At 47.0% G+C, this 19,574-nt stretch overlaps 2 protein-coding genes and 1 long non-coding RNA gene across 15 annotated transcripts in view; 1 reads left to right on the top strand and 2 right to left on the bottom strand.

The window, feature by feature from the left end:
• The window catches only part of SRRM1 (serine and arginine repetitive matrix 1), an 18,178-nt gene extending 14,551 nt beyond the window's left edge, over nt 1-3,627 (bottom strand). For all 7 annotated transcript variants that reach the window (XM_066982689.1, XM_066982690.1, XM_066982684.1 and 4 more), the window contains exons 1-2: nt 3,439-3,627; nt 1,224-1,313 (exon numbers count right to left, since the gene is read on the bottom strand). Coding sequence is in view for 5 of the 7 variants with exons in the window: in XM_066982684.1 (XP_066838785.1) it covers nt 1,224-1,313; nt 3,439-3,459 (111 nt within the window). In the remaining 2 variants the exon portion in view is untranslated. The remainder of the gene's footprint in view (nt 1-1,223; nt 1,314-3,438) is intronic.
• LOC136786909 (uncharacterized) lies at nt 3,539-8,092 on the top strand. The gene is made up of 2 exons (XR_010826508.1): nt 3,539-3,677; nt 4,137-8,092. It is a non-coding gene; the product is annotated as an uncharacterized lncRNA (long non-coding RNA).
• Nucleotides 6,117-19,574, bottom strand: NCMAP (non-compact myelin associated protein). 7 transcript variants are annotated; one of them, XM_066982695.1, is made up of 5 exons: nt 18,753-19,299; nt 18,346-18,515; nt 7,890-7,984; nt 7,413-7,497; nt 6,117-6,901 (listed from the first exon to the last, which is right to left on the bottom strand). In XM_066982695.1, the coding sequence occupies exons 2-5, from the start codon at nt 18,351-18,353 to the stop codon at nt 6,754-6,756; spliced, it is 336 nt and encodes a 111-aa protein (XP_066838796.1). In that variant the 5' UTR covers nt 18,354-18,515; nt 18,753-19,299; the 3' UTR covers nt 6,117-6,753. The 7 variants fall into 7 exon arrangements, with proteins under 7 accessions (XP_066838796.1, XP_047905505.2, XP_066838797.1 ...); XM_048049548.2 differs by lacking the exon at nt 18,346-18,515 and adding an exon at nt 10,572-10,695 and having other exon boundaries at nt 18,753-19,298; XM_066982696.1 differs by lacking the exons at nt 18,346-18,515; nt 18,753-19,299 and adding exons at nt 10,572-10,695; nt 13,156-15,546.

Here is a 19,574-nt window from a genome sequence, read left to right as displayed (position 1 = left end):
TGACAATGTTCCACAACAGCCTTCAGCAACATTTTCTAAAAAACCTTAAGGTGTTCAACGTTAGGGGAGAATTAACTATTCAGAATTTCTTAATTTAGTAAATCCTCACCCAAGCTAAGAGCACAATCCAATTCTCTAGAGAAACAAAAAATTGCTGGAAGTTTTATTCATACCTTCGCACCTAGAAACTAAAGTCATGTTATGATTGTATTCTTGGAACAGTATGCATGAAACTATTTGTTAGTTCCATGTAACTCTACAGCACATGATTCTGTCAGGAATCAGCTCATCATTTACAAAATCAAAGACCCTCTCAGCAAACTGGGCACAAATTAGAACACAAGAGGTTCCGTCTAAACATCTGGAAGCACTCTGTTACTGTGCAGGTGACAGAGCACTGAAGCAAGCTGCCCAGAGAGGTTGTGGAGTCTTCCCTCCTCGGAGATCTTCAAAAGCCAACTGGACACAGTCCTGGGCAACCTGCTCTGGGTGGAGGGCCAGATGACCTCCAGAGATCCCTTCCAACCTCCTCCATTCTGTGTTTCTGTAAACGAGACCTCTGCTTTACACTACAGCTGCATCAACAGCTTCATTGGTTGCTTCCTTTGCAGGTAAGGGGCAATAAAGACCAGTAAAACACCAGCTTCATGCTTTGAGATAAAATGCTAACTAGGTATCTACTGACAACAACTGCCCTGCTTGTATCACGTAAACACCCACCTTAGGAATGGATTCTCCCTAACAATTGACAGGTAAAGACTTTAATATGGCAAATGACAGCATCTGGGCAAGGACTCTAAACAGAGTTTTCTGCAAGTCTCCCAAGGCCCCCCTTCCACTGCCATAAGGACTACCATTGCTTCGCCTTCACCTACAGGATAACCAGCATGCATTTCCAACATGCTATTCTAGGAACTAAGAAAATCCAAAACAAAAACAAAGGAGAAACATTTAAGAATGCTTAGAATTCTAAATTACTTGGCATCTTCTGATTTATTTTGAAGCCATATTTTACGTAAAAACCCACCAACATTTAGCATTTTAACTTGATCAGGTATGTAAGTACTGTATTCTTGATGCTCAAGCAGACATTCCACATTTCCTCTAAAACTGTACTAGAGGATATGAAATTCCTGTACATACCCCGAGACACCTGACTACTCCATTTAGAATTGTATTTGATTCATTTGTCTTACTTCCCCACCTCATCCTAATCAGCTTACCTTCTTTTCTAAGCATTCTGCAAATTTCAACTGCTTCAACAGTTTCTTCTGTTTGTTGCTGAAGCGATTGTCCTGTTCTGCACTTGTTCCCTAAAGCACAGGAAAAAAAGATGTTTAGTCTGCATGACATCCATCCAACTTTTAGTATTGGTTTCCTATATAATCTTTGCCATGTATTTGCAACACCAGTGACACCATTCTGCACACAAATGAGCCTTTTCAAGTGCCTTTCTATTTTAGCACTGCAGTCATCACCTACCGCTGAAGATTTAGGGCTAGGCAATCTCCTAACTCTACAGTGACACCTTAATCATATAATCTCCCCGGCACACTACTTGCAAATTTTAAAAGTACTGTAGTGCTGAACTGCGATGATAAGGACCTATGCTGGAACTCGCAAACTCCTCAGGCTTAAGTTCTTCTTCCCCTTTCCAGTAACAAAAACATTGTATTTGGCTACAGTGACATCTATGAAGCCCCTGGGTAAAGCTCTCAAGCAAATTAGCTAACACGGAGTCAGCAAGAGTACAAAGAATACTATTTTATTGATCATGCTCTGTTAAAGTTCACCAACTTGTTCCACTTTCATGAACAGAAACTATGGATGAAATCATTTGGAACTGGAAGACTTGAAAGCCCGTGTCTGCAAAATTTACTTGCATGGAAGTAAACAACCGCACATGAACTGAAGTACGTGCAGAATTGCATCCAAGCACTAATAACCCGTTAACGATTCAAAATCTCACAATTCACATGTGAAATAAAGTTTATTCAGGAAATCAACGTGACTGATGAAGAACACAGGAATTTAATACATTCAATTTCCTGTGCATGGAAAGAATGGGTTGCATGCAAGCAATAACACCTGCTAAGGAACCGAAAGATAAAAAGCTCAAAATTCCAGGGTAACCACTTCATTTGGTGAGAAAACACCCTGAATTAGCAATGTAATACACTCCAAATTCGTCAAATACAGAATGGGAACTGAAACCACTAACATTCCTGTTTGCAACCTTGGAACACAGGAATTCTAAAGACTCATTGTGGCCCAGACACCTGCCAGGATTAAGTATGTTTAAATCTGTTTATAGCATTTGCAACCTACACCTCAGCAACAGATGCAATACTCACCAGATCATTCAAGAATGTCTTGGTTTTTAACTTTTCCAACTGTCTAAAGAATTATTTACAATCCTGTTTCACTACCATGTTTTGATTTTTTTTTCAATTAGACACCTTTCACAGCCCAGTCTAAAAGAATACTCAACTTCTGATTCAGTGTTTTCAGTCCCAGTCATTGCACTATAAGTGACAATTATTCGGTCTGTAAACTTCCAAAGAATGGCACCAGAAAGGACAAATATAGGTTTAACTTGTAATTATTTTTCTCTTCAACTCATTTTGTAGCATGCTTATGACATTTTTACCAGGCTAGCACATTAGCATAAAACTGATTAAGTGAAGGGATACACGTGCTCCCATGTTTTAAAAGCATCCCTGTTGCAGGAATACAAAATAACTGGGCTGAATTGGTCAACGACTCTCCGTCAGCTAAATTCCGTGTAAAATTAAGTACTCTCAAAACAGCCACGGAAGTCCTCTTAAAAACAGATCAATTTTAATTAGTGGAAGAAAAGCTTAGGAAGAAATATATCCCCAGCTTATTTCCTAAAGTACTGAATAATCTTCACGCCACGGAGCTTTAAGTCCCCACTCTCCAACGCAGGGCACTTCTGTTTATTTCCTCTGAACCAGCACGTCTCACTGCAAACCCCGGCTCCCCCCCCCCCCCGCCCCGCGCTTCAAGGCCCCAGGGGCTCAGCCCGTGAGGCGGCCGCGGCCGTGCCCGCGCAGGGCAGGCCCCGACGCGCCGGGACCCCCCTTCCCCTCCTCCGCCTCCCCCGGGCCCCGCGCGGGGAGCGGCGGCCTCGGGAGCCCCCGGGCACCCCGGCGGGCAGCGCCCCGCCCCCGGCCCCGGCCGCCCCGCGCCGCCTCGGTCCCGCCGCCATTTTCTGCGCGGCCGCCGCTCGCAGGAGCCTGCGCAGGGCGGGGGCGGGGGGCACGGCGGCGCTGCTCGGGGAGCGCCGCGCCAGCGCCTTCCTTCCCCGGCGGGGGCGGCGGGGCCCGCGGCGGCCCGGCCCGGCCTCCCGCTGCCCGCCGGGGCGACCCCGGCGCCCTCCCCGCCCGGCCGCCCGCTGCCGGGGCCGGCACTTACGCGGAAGAAGCCCGCGTCCATCTTGCCTCCTCCACCTCCTCCTGGCCGCAGCGCGCTGCCGTCCCGGCGTGCACCGCGCGCCGCGAGCCCCTCGCACGCTCCTGGCGCTGAGGAGGGGGGAGGAGAGCGCGGCGCGCCTGCGCGCAGCACGATCGGAAGGGGGCGAGGGGGGCGGAGCCGGGCGCTCCGCAAAGGCTCTCCGGCGCCCGCCGATTGGCGGATGCGGGCACAGAGGCCAGGTAAGCGCGCCGGAACTGGCCAATCGGAAAGCGCGACGTTCCGGGGGCGGCTGTGCGGGGCTGTGGAGCTGTGAATCCTCTTCTCGCGAGACGTTGGCGGGGGGCGGGGCGGGGGCGGTTCCCAGGGCCCAGCCCCGCCCCAAGGCAGCGGCGGGGCCGGGAGGGGGCGCGCGGGGCCGGCCGGAGCCCAACAGCGGCGGGAGCCCCACACCGGCCGCTCGTCCTCAGCGGCCCGGCGGGAGAAGGCCGCGTACGGCAGGCCCGGAGCTCGCCCCCGGCAGTTTCCGGGGCTCGGGGCCGGCCGCGGGGCCCGCAGGGCAGACGGCAGCCTCGCCGTCCTGTCACGGCGCCGCCGGCTCACGGCGCCCGTTCTCCCCAGAGGCTTACAAGATCTGTTTTGTTTTCTTTTAACAGAGCAATTTCGCGTAGCAGCTCTCAGCGTTTTGCTTTTTTAAACAGGTCTGCGTGACGGCGGGCCTGCACACAAAGGCACCCAAAGGAGAGATTTAAAAAACACCACCACCCCAACGGGAAGGCGGCTGCCTGGGCAGGGCAGGGCAGACGGGGCCTCGGGCAGCTCCTGTTTCAGGACAGGGGCAGTGCGGGCTTGTTCCTGGAAAGCCTGAATCCAAAGTGCGTTACACGCGTGTCACGGTGGTACCGCGGTGGAAATGTGGTGCCGTGTGCCCTTAGGCTGAGTTGGCCTGGTCAGCAGACTCAGAATCACAGTATCACAGATTTCTAGGTTGGAAGAGACCTCAAGATCATCGAGTCCAACCTCCGACCTAACACTAAGTACTCCACTAAACCATATCGCTAAGGATTGTGCTGATATCGCTAGGGATTGTGCTGATGGAGGCACACCGGGTGGTGGGGACCTCCCAGGCGGTGCCAACCAAAGGCAGATGTTACTGGTAGAACAGCACAGTGAGTTTTCCAGGTTGAGCTGTTAGTGTGGGTAAGGCAGGGATTATTCAGCCAATAGTAGTGATTACCAGTACAGAATGGTTTATGGAAGTATTGTGTGTTCCGCTTCAGTGAAACAAGGTGAACTTCGTTGTTATGAAATTCTATAAATGGAAAGCAAACAATTTGTTAGAAGCAGGTCTGCCTGATAATGTTAAAAAGATAACAGCAAGATGAGGTTTAGCTTTTCTAAAGATCCGGATTTGGATACGATAGAACATGCTCAAAAAACAGCTTTAGATGTTCAGAAATGGAAGCAGGAGGCCAGCTCCTCTATAAAAATTCCATTGGCTTCTGCAACCTCTTCTGAATTATTATATCAATTATTCATGCCACCAGAGTAAGTTACAGAACTTGGACAAGTAAAATATTTACAAGGTTCAGAAACTTCACAAACAGCTGTCTTAGTATTTAGTTTGAAATTCAAACTGTGCTCAAGTTTCATTAAAGAAATCGCAGAGTAATTGAATTAAGTTTCTGCACAAAAATAAGTTAGTAAAAATAACCTGTTAAAGAGATGTTTTCACATCTTGGAGAAAAGTACATCAGTGTATCACTCCTGTCCCTTACCACTTTACTCTCAGAATGGTCAGCTTCGTTTTGGTGCTGCATGATTTAAGAACAGTAACTGTTCGAGGGGGTCATGACTTGTGACAGCATTGAGAAGAACAGCAAGGGAACTGCCGCAAGACAAAGAAAAGCTGCTTTGGGCCGCAGGTTCTCTGTGACTCAGTTTGATGAGTAACCTCTCTCTGCAGCTCCCAAAAAGGAGTTCAAATACCCTACTAAATTTTACTGTGGTCTGCAAGCAGGCTGGAGCCCTCTAATGGTCACAGTAGCTTAGAGCTAACCTCTGGGATTGTCTAAACGTAAGAGAAACTTAATGCGATAAATCCAGACCGTTACTGCTGTATTTGCTTCACACTATGTAGCCGGTCAAGTGCGTGATTTCTTACAATTCAAGGTGTATCTGTCAAAGAGCGGAGCTGTTTCTCCATAAAATGGGGTTTCACTCCTCGTCTTCCTAATACTATCTATCCCGTCTGCCAGTGCTTCAGGGATGCTTTGATATGCACACTTGAGACAATAAGCCACAGAACGTCTTCACAATGCCACTGTGTGATCAGACTCAGTGGGCTGTCAAATATCCTTGGGAATTTCTTTGGTGCATTACTGTACACCCACAGCCATCACACTTGCAGATCAACATCACTTTCAAATACTTTCTACAAGAGCAGAAAAAATTAAAACTATTTCAAGCCTAGCCTGCATTAGGGGACAAACATTTCAGGATGTTTTCAAGTTGTAGAAAAGTAGTTGCATAAACCCTCACTTGCTTTATAGTGCCTTTCCATCTTTTTTTTTGCAATTAAAGAACTTCTCAGGCTCTTAGTCTAAATACTCTAATGCAACAGCAGTAGTGAACCTAGAGCAGCAATCTTGGCATGAAATTGAAAACCCTTGGACATACAGTTCATCTGGAAACAGACAAGTTACCAAGTTTATAGAAATGTTTCAAAAATACTTGAAAATAAAAAGTAACTTTTCTGTCTAAAACCATACATATGCGGTATTAGAAACACAAAAGATAACTAAAGATAAATACAATTTTGCTACTTACAGTTTTGCTACTTCCCATGCTATCCATCATGTATAAAATAGGCTACAAACCTGTTTCACATAAATCTTAACAAACCCAGGTTCAACCTGAGTTGCAGCTTGCATGTCCAAATTTTTCTTCCATTTATCATCAGTCATTGCAGAATAGAAAAAGCTCAAATTCTGAGTAAGCAAAAGCTCCACAAAATATGAGTTTGCACCATTTCTTCCAACGAATAGGCTTGGCCTATTTTGTCTTTCTGTACCCAGAGCTCTGTAAAAAGGTTCATTGCATTTCTCATGGGCTGTATGCCTTCACCAGTTGATTTTCATCATACAGAAAGTGTTCGGATTGTTTAGTTCTCCTCCCAAAGAGAGAAGGCAGGGCTAATTACAATCTATAGACATGATAACAGCTATCACTGTTCCCAGTGCAGTGTCACTTTGCTGTGAGGCCCAGGTCCACGTGAATAAGAACTCCAGGTCTTTTCTCTCACAGGAGGACACGTGTTCACAGTTGTCTGCTCTGCATGTGGATGTCGACAGGTATGAAAGTCACTGCAGGATGCTGAGTAACGCTGTCGCTGTTCTGCCCTAAAGCAGGTGGCATTGCTGTTTTGGTACTCTTGGGTTCCAGCTCCCGCTTCACTCTCATGTGTCTGTAAAGGAAAAAATGAAAGCATCATCAGTGCTGGCACTTGTTGTGGTGTCTCCCACGATAAGTATTGGGAAGATTCCTGCAGAAGCAGGTTGGCTGAATAGCCATTGGGAAGTTAATGTAAACCGGGATCTTTCATTCCGAAGGTACTAAATGGCAAGTCACTGCTTTTAGAACACACACAAGTCTAACCCAATGCCTTGAAACTGAGAAACTGAGCTCTGCTCTGGCAGCCTTGATGCTCACAGCAAACTTCTCCTATGTCAACAGAAGTCCCCTAAAACGAATATCCATCAGGTGCCCTCTGTCAAGGACCTATTCTGCTTCCTAGTCATTCAGTCACAGACACTGACCATGAGATTCAGGTAGCATCAACCAAGTACATTATGGTTTGGATTCTCCTTGAAATTTTCAGCAACAAATAATGAAACGGTCTGTGAGATGGGAGCACACCTGACTGATTTTGGTTCATCCTGCTTTGCCTTACTGAAGTATAGAACTCAACCACATACCTGTTATACGTTTTCAATATGAGCAGAACCACTGTAAAAATAATAATTACTCCTACTACGATGGCAGCAACTATTGCTCCAGAACCTAGCAGGGAAGCAGAAAGGAAAAAGGTCTTATTTAAAAAGTTATCGCTGTACTGTTTGAAGTTTGCTAAGTTCAAAGGTCCATTTTAAAAAACTACAGGGAAAAAAAATCATTTCTCTTTGTTACTTTTTGTTCAGTGGAACAGTTTGGGATACAAGCATTTGGGAGGCAAGGAAGGAAGAGGAGGGTTTAGCTGAGAAACTGGAGCACCCAGGTACTGCATGAGAACTGGGGTATACAAATAACTGTTCTCTTTTTCTCACGTCCTTTCCTCATGTATACTTAACAAATACGAGAGAAAATGAAAACAAGTTTGGACGTCACTACTGATCTAATCAAGGTACGGTAATTACAGCACAAAAAAAAAGCCACCACCCCACTACTTTTCTTACTTTGATAAAGACTTTGTTCTTGAGACTTTGTGGTCACATTTAATGAGAACTGAGTATTATTGATCAGTGGTGCGGCTGTCGTCATCTTGATTGGGCTACAGAAGAAAAAAGAAGAGTGATTTCATCAACTATGATCACTGAATTGTGCTACCAATATTTCATTAATTAGACAACTGCCTATTAAAGATTCTGAGTGCTATTTACCTTCTATTGAGGGGTTCTTAATATTTTCTTGGTGGTGAAAATCTGTCCCTGTGGAAGTCAATGGAAATTTTGCTACAATCTAGACTTGAGCAATGCACCTTAACAACGTACACTGGTCAGTGTTCATAGGATAAAACAAGATACCCACACAATGATGCATTGTTACCCATAGATTACTGACGTTACAAATTTTTTGGACAAATATGTGCATCTTAAATGCTTTAGGATTTTAGATTGTCATACCAGGTTATGAGATTCAGGTCACTGAGAAAATAAGTGAGCAAATCAGGGTTTAAGGGGAGAAAGAAAGTATTCAACTTCCCTGCCCCAAGCCTCCATTGCAAAGTTGATTTATAGAGATGCTTATCTGTGAAGAGTTCTGTATCCGATATTCAGCAATATAAAGGAAGGCAAAAAAGACAGGTTTTCTGTTAAGTTATTGCTGCCAAGTGATGTAAGGATACTTACTGGTAGGAATTACAACAAAATGAGAGATTTTCATACCAAATATCAATAATACCTTAACAAAGCAGGAGGAGGTGAGAGAAGAAAAACAGTTTAATTGCCTAAATTGAAGCTCCAAACTTACACGGCAAACAACTGCTATCCCACAACACAAAAAGAAAAAAAGGCAACACAAGTGCGACAGTTTGCTTTGTGTTTTGGGAAGTAACCTTACTCACACCAGCAACAGACCATTGCAGGTCTGTTACTGGAAGAGGACAAGCCTGCAAGTGGATAGCTGAAAATACACCTGTTTCTGTATTTCTGTAGGGTAAAATTGTAGATCTAGAAAGAGCAGTCTGTATGTTTACTGATTTTATAAGTGTTTCCCATGTTTTCTAAATGTGACTAGTAACCTTAGCTACCAAAAGAATCCTTCATCATGGTGTGAATACCACTTCAAACAGACCTCTGAAACCATTTCAGCTCCTAGCTTCAGAGAGCTAATACCCTCAAACTATCAACCGAAAATTAAATTATTTTTCAACACCTGGTACTGAATTTGAGTTTCCTGCTTCAGATGCTGCCCGGTATATTCACCAAGCAGGACTTTGCCCTACCCTCTGTTATACTCCAGTGGGATATTGTGGACCTGTGGCATGTCCTTAAGTAGCTTTTAAGTTTTACAGAGCACACAGTATAGAATAGCCAGAAAATGAAGTAGATAGAAATTAGGAGTAAAAAGAACTGCAGATCTGCAAATCAGCCTCCTAAGACACAGCCAGATAACTAGTTAACTACTGAAAATACCAATTCACAGCTAACGCGTCTACTCTGCCTTCTTCCTTTCCCCTTTATTAAGCCTTTCCTAAAGGTTACTTCAAAGTAACATCTATCAAGTAAGATTAATTTAGTCACAAGGTACAATTTTGGGAGGCAAAGAAGATATGACTGTGATTGCTCTTCACAGGCAGGGTTTTGTTTCGAGGCGGGGAGGAGACCAGTAGCTGTGTCAACACACAGTGCATACTTTGGAGGCTCCATTTAATATATGAGGAATGAGAGATCAGTAACAGGCAGGAAGGAAAAAGCTGATGTTTGCTTGGGTATGAAAGATTAGAACTGCAAGGTTGATTCAGTCAAATACTTCGATCCTCCTACGTTCAAAAGGGGTTTGAGATTTTTTTCTTTTAAACTAAAAAGCAAAAATAACTGTCTCGGAATCTGTAACTGGGTCATTCTCCTCTGACTGAATGATTCCTTTGTTTAGCCAATGCCAAGTTAATACAGCAACATGATCATCTACTGTCCTCGTAGATCTTTCCATGCTAAAAGAAATATTTTGTGTTGTTTGCTCAGCCTTATTGTATAGCACAGTGAAATGATTTACACGCGCCTTGGTGGAACCTGTGAGAAGTCACCAAGTGCTGCTAACAGCGCTCTCCGCAGCTGTTTCCCCAGCCGATCCATGTGAAATCGCACTGGTGAAGGTTGTACCACACACAAGCCCAAGTTGAAGAGACTCGCTGTTGCATTGTAAGCTGGAGAAAGCTAAGCAAGTATTTTGGCTATGGACACAATACAGAAAAAGCCATGTCCAACTTCCACTTTGTTGCTCCTGACTAGGAGAACACAAATTCCAAATTTAAAGCAGCATTTTTATCTTCTCTGACTACCAAAATAAAAATCCCAAATAAAGGTGGCTGAATATTTAGGTGTTAAGCCCTCCAGCAGTCACACTTCATAACTTCCATCTGGTTCAAGCCACCTTGGTAATGGCGAGCTATTTGTGTATGAGTCACCTACAGCCATACAGTTGTCGTCGTCGTCAGTGAAACAGCCTGCTTACAAAAAGGATGAATTTGTCTGACAGGTTGTAACAGTCTTAAGATGCAAAATGAAAAATGCAAAAAATCTTTTTTTCTGCATTGTGTATTCTATAGCAACTGGAAAGGTCTGAGGTCTGTATCTCGGGTCAGGATGGGAGGTGCCAGTCTTCAGTTCTGCTGCTTTACCTCCAGCTCCATTCCTCACCTGTGAATCAGCAGGGCTATTTACGCTTGCCCAAGCCTGCCTTGCAAGGGTCAAGGATGCAGCAAAGTCCAGCGAGGTCCATGGGAAAATACCAGTTTCAGGGTACTGCAGACTGGATCCTACTCTGTTTAGAAAAACATTTGGAAAATGAAGAGTGCTTAATAGAAGCTGAACAACAGGGGAGAAGAAATGGACTTTGCTACGGCAATTGCAGGACATTCTTTCTTTATGACACAGTATGTACTTCCCCTGTGCACACACACCTGCCCTAGTTTTGGAGAACCAGTAATTCACACACAGCTCTACAGGCGGGTGGGGGCACACACTGCTGGTTATTTTTGCATCCATGTAGTAGGGAACTGGAAATATTTCCACAGAGTTAAGCTTTGGCATTTTTCCACGTAAAACACCTTTACAGATACAGCGTATAGGTTGTTTTGGCAAGTGGTAGCAATGCCCCCATTTATAAGGCCTTCCTGCCTCCCCCTGTCCTGTTGAATTTCAGACTGAATGGCCGTGCTCATTTACAGCAAGGGCAGGATCAGAGCTGAGCTGCCAAGTGGTTCCTGCCACCTGGCACTTGCAGGAGAGGGGTAACAGGGAACAGAGGGGCTTGTTTGAGTTTTTCCATAAGAACTGGACTTGAAGAGCTAACTTCCTGCCAGGGAAGGCAGGTGCTGGTTAGGAAGACACACAAATTCAGCACTTTGCCACTCAGAAAAAGGTGGTCTTTGCATCAGGCTGTGTGGCAGGCTTTAAATGAAATACAAAATCATCTATTATGTCTCCAGCAGGAGTTTTGAATCAAGACGTAGTTTCAGCCCAGGATCTTAATTACAGAAATATTTTATCCTTTCACTGGCACTGCTGCACTGATAGCATCTTATACTGTGTCCAAACACCAGCTGAAAAACAGATGATTTTCCCCTCCTTAGACCCAGGTCTAAGGAAGACCGTTGTCTGCCACCACTGCTGCTCTGGGACTTGATTCTCTTCTCTTCTCAAAAGCGTTAGCAGGGCAGGGTCAGGTACTTACTTTTAAAATTGCATAAAACGGTAAAGAATGGGACAACAAAGCCCAGCATTGGGTTGCTTATTTTCTGTTTTTCTTAACATGCTGGCCATGACAGCTGCTAGGAAAGGGCATGTTCCCTGCCAGCCTGGAAGCTGAGCTGTTCTTTCAGGTCCTCTTGTAGCTTCAGATGAGTGGGTCTGAAGCAGCGCTATGTGTGAACAGCCTGAAGTGACCAAAGTCCCTATTTATTTGAATAATACCAGGGTGCTAGAGTTGGGTGAGGAGAGGACAATCAGAGGTATAAAGCATTAATTAGAATAAACAAATGCCAAGATGTCATCTAAGAAGCCCAAGAGGCAGTCAAATCCTAGTCAAATAAGGGTAGAAGTTCTACTACATTAATGGTTTACATGCCAACAGCTGATTGAATCTCAGATTCATTCTCTCTTGCAAAAAGAGCAAATCGCAGAACCATCATTATACTTTATCCTGCAAAAGAAGCAGGTAAGGAGTCAGCTACCATCCACGTCCCCCGTCCCACTGCTGCAAAGCTTGGAGCTTTGTGCTAAGGCACATCTGTCTGAGGCTCAGCTCAGCTCATACTCCTTCCAAAGCCGTCAACCTAATATCTGTGGGAAGCAGCAAGCTCACTCTCGTCCAAGACAGAAGTTAATCCTTCTAACGAAGTTCAGAGTTTTCTGCTCTTCCTAAAAGTAACTAGGTTCAAGAGCAAGGACCTGGCTTGTGAGCAATCGCCGGTGGAAGTAGCTGTTTTTTTCAGTTCTGCTCCTGCCTCTGCAGGCAGCCTGGCCAGCCTGGCAGCGTCAGCCCTTACAACAAGGTTTGCCTTGTTTAATCACGGTGAGTGCCCAGTGGTTGGAGCTTGAGCGTTTTATTGTTCCCAATTATGCTCTAACGGCGGGGCATGGGGATCAATTGAGCATTCATGGCACAGCGCAGAAAGGAAATAGGCTTATATTTAAGAGCCACAAACTCAACTTCAGCTCCCCGTAAACTGACAAACCACCCATCTGCAAGCCAAACAGATGCTACTGCCAGGTCAGTCATGTGCTACCGAGCTCATGTTACAACAGCATAAGCCATGAGAACTGGGAACATTGCCTGGGTTTTGAGGCAAACTGTAATTTCAAAAAGCAATAAAAACACAATGTGCTTCAGTGAGACCTGAATGTGCCTGAACTTACCTTGCAAGGCTCTGAGAGGGAGGAAAGGGGGAAAAAAAGCAAGTTCAAACTGGCTAACAGGAGCTAAGGCATAAACGTGGCCTCAGGCAAACAACACGGCTCTGTATTGAGCATGTGTATTAGCACATGTGCCGATGTCAGACCAGCACCTTTATATACGCATTTGTCTTGGGCTCTGGCACGAGCTCTCCAGATTTAGCTGTTGTTAAAACACATATTAAAAGCACCTCATTTACTTGTTGAGACAAAGTTACTCAAACTACAGGCAAGTCTACTGTGCAGTAAGAGCACGAAGGGGAAAAAAAAAAAAAGTCTACTTGTGTGGCTTCTATCTCAAGAAGCGCTGACAGCCCTCTCAGCTCACCTGGTGGACAAGAAGTGAGGAACTGAAGACAGGTCACCAGAAAGGAGTGCCCTTGTTTTGAAAGGCATGCCTGGAAATTTGAACCAGATAGACTTTATCATTGACTTGTCCAGCAGCAGTATCTAAACCTGACTCCAAACTCTGTGTTTCCCAGTTCTAATCTCCTGCCTTAAAATGCCGGGCCACACACACTTCTCCTTGCCATGTGTGTAAATGCAAGTGTTTTAGCATGTGCGAAGCCTCAAAGGAGCCCAAAGCATACCTGAGCTCCCCAAATGTAACACAGTTCAGACCCTTTGCTTACAGTAAAGTGGCTCTACCCACTGCACACTGATAACATCCCACACACTGTGCATGGGCTATGGAGTACTCAAGTCGGGGTGCAGGAGGAAAGGATACGTATTTATCAGTTAAATATTACCCTGAAAAACTGATTCAGAAAGAAGAAAAATGCCTTCGGGCACCACTATGAATACCAAGGTAGGAATGACTCACGGGAGGGGGTGAACGAGTCTCAGGGTGACAGAACTTTTAGAAACCATCAACGTGTGCACTCAGATGAAAAGTAAGATTGGGTAAGAAGAAAATTAATCTGAAATGAACCCTCTGTTATCAGGCTGGCAGTCATCAACAGCAACATGTCACGCAGCCCTCAGATCATACTACCTAGGAGTTTGTCTCTGCTGCTAGGACAGTGGTGTTCAAAGAAGCCCCAGCAAACTGCATGTTGGTGAGAAATGTAATGGATCTGGACAAATAAACCACAGAAAAACAACTTGCCCTTGAGCACGGTCTGCCTCCAGTCTTGCAGCAGAAAGTCAACCCTGCTTTGTAAGTGTCGCTCTAGAAGTGGCCCTGTTATTACTGGACTAATTTCAGCTCTTCAGCAATATTATTGGAAAACTCTCTACAGAATTTCATAGTCCTGGAGACCAGAATTAAGCTGATTTTTGCATGCAACAATTGTGCAGCTCCAAATCCAGCTCCACTGCAAAGCTTCTCTGGCAAGGAACAGGGAGCCATGTTTCTCAAGAGAGTGACATCCAGGTAGATCTTCTGACTCTGCTCATCACAGTCAAATTACGCAGAAGGAAAATGCCTACTCCAACACGAAGCTCAAGCTATTTGAGTTTCAGCTGCAGCCCAACGATGCATGTATAGAGCTGGGTTTCCACACCAGAGTTCAAAAATACATTCCAGATACAGTAATGCTTTTGCAGAAATGATTAACAGGCTGTAGACCTTGCAGGATGTGCCATTTAATGAAAGGCTGGAGGAGTTCAGGAAATTACACTGTTGTAGAAAGCCTCTCTCATTTCTTCTGTCCAGGCATCTGCTTTACTCCAGTCAAAAATTGCATAAATGCTCCAAAGCCCAACACAGGGAATCGGGACTGATACTGTTAGCATGGGAATTGCAGCATTAACTCTTTGATTTAAGCATCAGAGACAGGCATCTCTCTCAAAGTTCACATCGCTGTCTCTTGCCATATTAAAGGAAATATCCCAAGTAGTTCCCAATTAGAAAGGAGAAAAACAGAACAAAACAAAACAAAGAACACACACACACACTAGACACCCAAGGGATTGTGCTACGATAAAGGAATTCCAGCACAGAATAAATTGGTTTAATTTAGGGCCAAAGTTTTCACTGTTTTTGGAAATGTAACTTTAAATGAAGTATGTGATTACAATCACTTAGAAAATGAAAAATTTCCACGACTTCAAGTGATCAACCTCCCTGATTCCTACAGTCTAACCTGCTTGACTGAATTGGTCTGAAGCCTGTGCTTATGTCCTGCAGTGAAAGGTGCACTTTCTGCATGCTCCCTATACAGCTCCAGAGCTCCTCAGAAATGACAACACAAAAGATCGCTTGGGAAAGAAAAAGATGACAGCAACAGAAAATAAAGGAGCATTTCCCTCCTAGTTCAGAGCTGGATAAACCGGTGTCTTGTTGTGGTCTTGGACCTTTGAAACGCCACAACTCCGGTCAGCTGAACTACCTGCTAAACAAAACATTTATTTTCGTTCATTGAAACATGTCACAGAAACGCCTTTTACCTGTCCTCACAGAGACAAACACCTGGGCCCAGAAAGAAGAACGCAGACATCCCAAGTGCACCTCCCGCATCCTCACCAGCCCACCCCTTACTCCTGCACGGAGCAGGCGAGGAGGAGCGAGGGGGGGGCGCCGGGTGCCTGCTGCGCACCCAGGTCAGCCCTGCCCCCGGGCTCTTCCACCCACACTTCCATCGGTGGCAGCTTCACAGAGGGAAATGTAGACCTTCTTATGGAGCCTTTCGGACCTTTTGAAATAGGTATTCCAGCTACACTCTACCACAAGCAGAAGTCTGCTGAGCCAAGGACACAGTCCAGACAGGCAGGACCTCTGCCACCATTCAGAGGATCTGTAGCCAGGCCTGGCACTTGTTCAGTGTGAACAGGCAGAACAGGAACACTCGGGAGGACCTTACACATCAGCTAGGAATCTGGAGAACCCAGAGGTGAAGAGGAAATGGCAGGAGAGAGGAGCCAGAGTGGGAAGAGGAGCCCATACCCATTTTAGGTGTGACGACGGGCTTGGAAATCCTGGGGTTGGGCTGCACGGTGCGGCCACTGTCCCCAGCAAGTTGATGTCCTGCAGGTGCTGAGCTGCACTGGGCAGCCAGTGTGTACCTTCAGGGCAGAAAGACTTCACCAGTCTGTTTTACAAGAGACTAGGCAGCAGAGGCAGATTTCAACACACTTTTTAAAAACAGGTCAGGGGATGTTGATGTGCTTGTTGTTTGCTCAGTAGATTGAGTCTGACAGCCTCCTCTTAGTCAAATGTTAACAGCAGTACAGACAGGCATTTCATCAACATGCTGAAATACCTTCCTCTAACAGAGAGTTAAAGCACCACCATGAAATAGGCCTGGACAGAATGTGTTCACACACGTGGTCAGAGTGGCTTTGAAATATATAGCATATCCTCCACCTTCTTTCCCAACCAAACTGAACCATGGCTGGAGTTCAGTACCATTCCTGAGTGATTTGCCCAAGTCAGGACTGGGTTCCCAGGCTAGAAAGCCACATCTCCCAGTTCTGATACCACTGCACACCTCCCTGGCCAGTCCCTTCTGTTCTCCAAGTTCTTCGATGCCTGCAGGCAAGTCACTTACCCAATGGCATGTACACTGGGAACAAATCCAAGAAGGAATGCAAACCCAGATGTGCTCCTCAGGCACCCCTCACTATGTCCAACAGAATCAGAGACATGAACACAGCTACTTCGGAATCTACCTTACACTGAGATTCACATGGGACAGAGCAAACACCAGCTGCTCATGCGTTGATTGCACAGCCAGCTGGATTAAGTTCGCACCCTAAGCTGCCTTTCATGTCAGAGATCAGCTCCCTGCATTTATCGGCACAAACCGTAGCACATGGATCAACACACGTCCTGTTTGCTGGCAGAAGGGTGTTCTTTTTTCTTTACTTTACAAATACATTTGCTAGGTCAAGAGTTTCGAGGCTTCCATTACAGACTAGTAAGCATGTAGGAAATTCTGTCTTTCCAAGTAATTATCTGGGTTTCTACTCTGCTCCAAGCAGAAGCACCAAGCAGCTGTGCAGCACACAAGGCCATGGCACTTCGGAGCAGCACAGCAGAGGATGGGCAGGACAAGTCCTCCCAGTGCTGCTGCAATGGTCTGTGGGCTCATTTCACCCACCTCAGCCCGAGCACTGCAAAATCCCACCCAAAAAATCACAGTCTTTGCAAGCACACAGCTGGGTGGTTAAATGCTGATGTTAGGTACGGTGATTTAGGCATTTGGTCCAAGGGTCTCCATCTAGGAGGCTGTGATAAAGGTGGAGCCCCCTTCCTCTGCCCACTCCCCCAGACTGCCACGTGAAGCAGCTGCATTAACCCCAAAGCCTGGTAGGGGGATGCCTGACTCATAGCTAGCCCTTCGCAGCTGACCATGAGGAGCCACCATGACTGCAGGGGCGCTGGAATTACGTTATGCTATAAGTCTGCTGCTCCATGGAGGTGGTTGTGAAAACATTAAGTTATGTATGTCAGTGGGAAACTGGATGACTCAGACATCCCAGCAGCTTTTTTTTTTTTCTTCCTGCTTTTCTCCTCTGTGATCTCCATTCATGCTTCATATCATCTCTCCCTGCAAGAGGTCTATCTGTTTTGGTTGCATTTCCCGATTTCTGTGATTCTCAATAAAGACAGCACAGTCATTGCCACCACACTTTTTTCTTCTCCCCCATGCCTAATGGTAGGCCAGGTCACGGTTAACTTGCCAGCCCTGACCAAACCCCCTCCCAACACAGTCGTGTGTCAGCACTTTTGATCCCAGCCTCGCACAAAGGCATGAGAACCCAGCACGAGAGTTATCACCCCTGGGGAGCAAGAACTGCTTTGGGCAGGTGCCAGCACCCCGCAGGGTGTTCAGTGTTTCTGGATTTACCCTGTGAGCACAGTAGGCGTTGATTTGAGAATAGGCGGCTGTAGGCTCTCAGCATACCACTCACAGGCTTCCCCAGCTCCTTTGTGCAGTAAGCTTCCTGTTCCCAACTGATTCACTGTTTATTTTTCACTATTATTCACTTATTCACTATTGCCATAAGTAAAAAGAATTTATTGCAACTAACAAAAGTCACCTTCAGTCTCAGCAGGCAGATAGGAGCAAGGCTGGACAGAAAACCTTCATGACTTACTGCAAACAGGGGAGCCAAGTCTACTGCCACTTGTGGATTTGAGTTTTAGGACTGTTCCTCTGCCTGCAGCTAAAGTATGCAGCACAAATGTATGTGACTTCCCAGCTGCAGGACTGTGTCTTCTGCAATTCAGACTGTTCTTCTACCAAAAAATGCCAAGCTCAATACTGTTGCAAGAACCTCTGCAAGTTTCACATCCTGAGTATTTTTCTATATTAAAATACATTTAACACTATTAATAACTGGCAACTCTGTTCGCTTTGCAGACAGCAGAATGAAAGCGGTCACAAGATTTCTTCAAGTGCTGCATATGCAAGCTTGTTGAATTGATGACACACATTCGCCTCTTCCAAGGGCACCGTGCAGATAAACCCGCAGCTAGTGCCATACTTTACACCTACACCCCGTCCCGGATCAGAGACTTTCAAAGCTCTTGGCAAGCACTCTGTTTCAGCCTGGCACCCAGCGCTGTTACCTGTCCATGCAGCAAGGCAGCAATCCTCAGCGAGCCACGAAGTCACTGACTTTGTCTTCTGCTTTCTCGTCACTAGATCAAATCCTTCAGCCCAAACACTCCACCAAGCGCGATGTACCAGGTTAGCTGAGTTTGTTTACAAAACGCTACGCTTCTTTAGCAAGGACTTCCTAGGGCATCACGTACGTTAATCACCATAAAAACCCAGAAATCGCGATCCTCCCCTGCCAGCGCCTGCAGCGCGCTCCCACGCGACGGGCGCGCGGCGGGTCCGCTCTGCGCTGGGGGCACTCCGCGGGCCGCCACGCCGCGCTGCCGGCTTCCAGCGGCACGCTGCATACCAGCCTGCCAGCCCTTCCCGACGTGTCCTCGGCAGGTTTTGGAAAAGAAACAAACAAAAAACCCACCTCGATGATGGCGCTGGGGGGAGGGTGGCTGTCAGGACAGGAGCTCGGGCATCTCGGAGCCGCGGGGAGCAGCCGCCGCCGGTCACCGGCCCCCGGCGGCTTCTCGCGGACGGGACGGGCCGGGCCGGGCCGGGCCGGGCAGCGCAGCCGCTAAAGCGGCAGCCGAGCAGATCGGCGGCGGCTGCACCGCGTTTCCTTCTGCTTTAAAGAGTTCCCAGCGAAACGCCTCGCCGCAGGGACGCCTGCTTTATTCGCTCGCTCGCACGCCCGGAGCAGCCTCCCCGGGGGGGCTCCGCGGTGACAGCGCCCAGCGGCGGCAGCGGGGCAGAGCCGGAGCCGCTCCGGTTTGTGGGGAGCCGCTCGGGTCCGACCCGCTCCGGGCAGCGATGGGAGCGCCGCAGCCGGAGCCAGGCTACTCGCGGAGGACGCGGCAGCCTCTGGCTCCTCCCGGGGCCATCCCCGCGGCCCGGCCCTGCCCGGCTCTCCCCTCCCCTGCCGCCCCCCCTCCCTCGGCCGCCGCCCAGGCTCGGCCCCCCGGCCCCGCTCCCCTCCGCCCAGCCGAGCCGAGCCGAGCCGAGCCCGGGGTCGGGCGGTGCCGCCGCAGGTGGCTCCTCCGGCCGGGCCCGGCCCCCGGCGCCGCCTCCCCGCTTCCAGGCTTCCCTGGAAATGAATCTATAAACTAACGTTTTTTGGTGGTGATTTCAATCTGTGAAACGCCTCCACTCGAACCTGTCTCTGCTTTGTCACGCGGGCAACGAAGTCCAGGGTGAGGGTCTGGGCTGGCATCTTTCACCTGCACTTCTGGAGGAGTATGAAACTGAC

The sequence above is a fragment of the Anser cygnoides genome, chromosome 24, assembly GCF_040182565.1.
Source record: "Anser cygnoides isolate HZ-2024a breed goose chromosome 24, Taihu_goose_T2T_genome, whole genome shotgun sequence".
NCBI classification, from domain to species: Eukaryota; Metazoa; Chordata; class Aves; order Anseriformes; family Anatidae; genus Anser; species Anser cygnoides.
This window is presented reverse-complemented; position numbering and strand designations above follow the sequence as displayed.

Bases quoted from the DNA above. Each gene is read 5' to 3' on its own strand.
- NCMAP (XM_066982695.1), bottom strand. The intron at 7,498-7,889 runs GTAAGAAAAGTA...CTTCCCTGCTAG, and splicing joins AGAACAAAGTCTTTATCAAA to GTTCTGGAGCAATAGTTGCT. The intron at 6,902-7,412 runs GTATGTGGTTGA...TTTCCTTTACAG, and splicing joins ATATTGAAAACGTATAACAG to ACACATGAGAGTGAAGCGGG.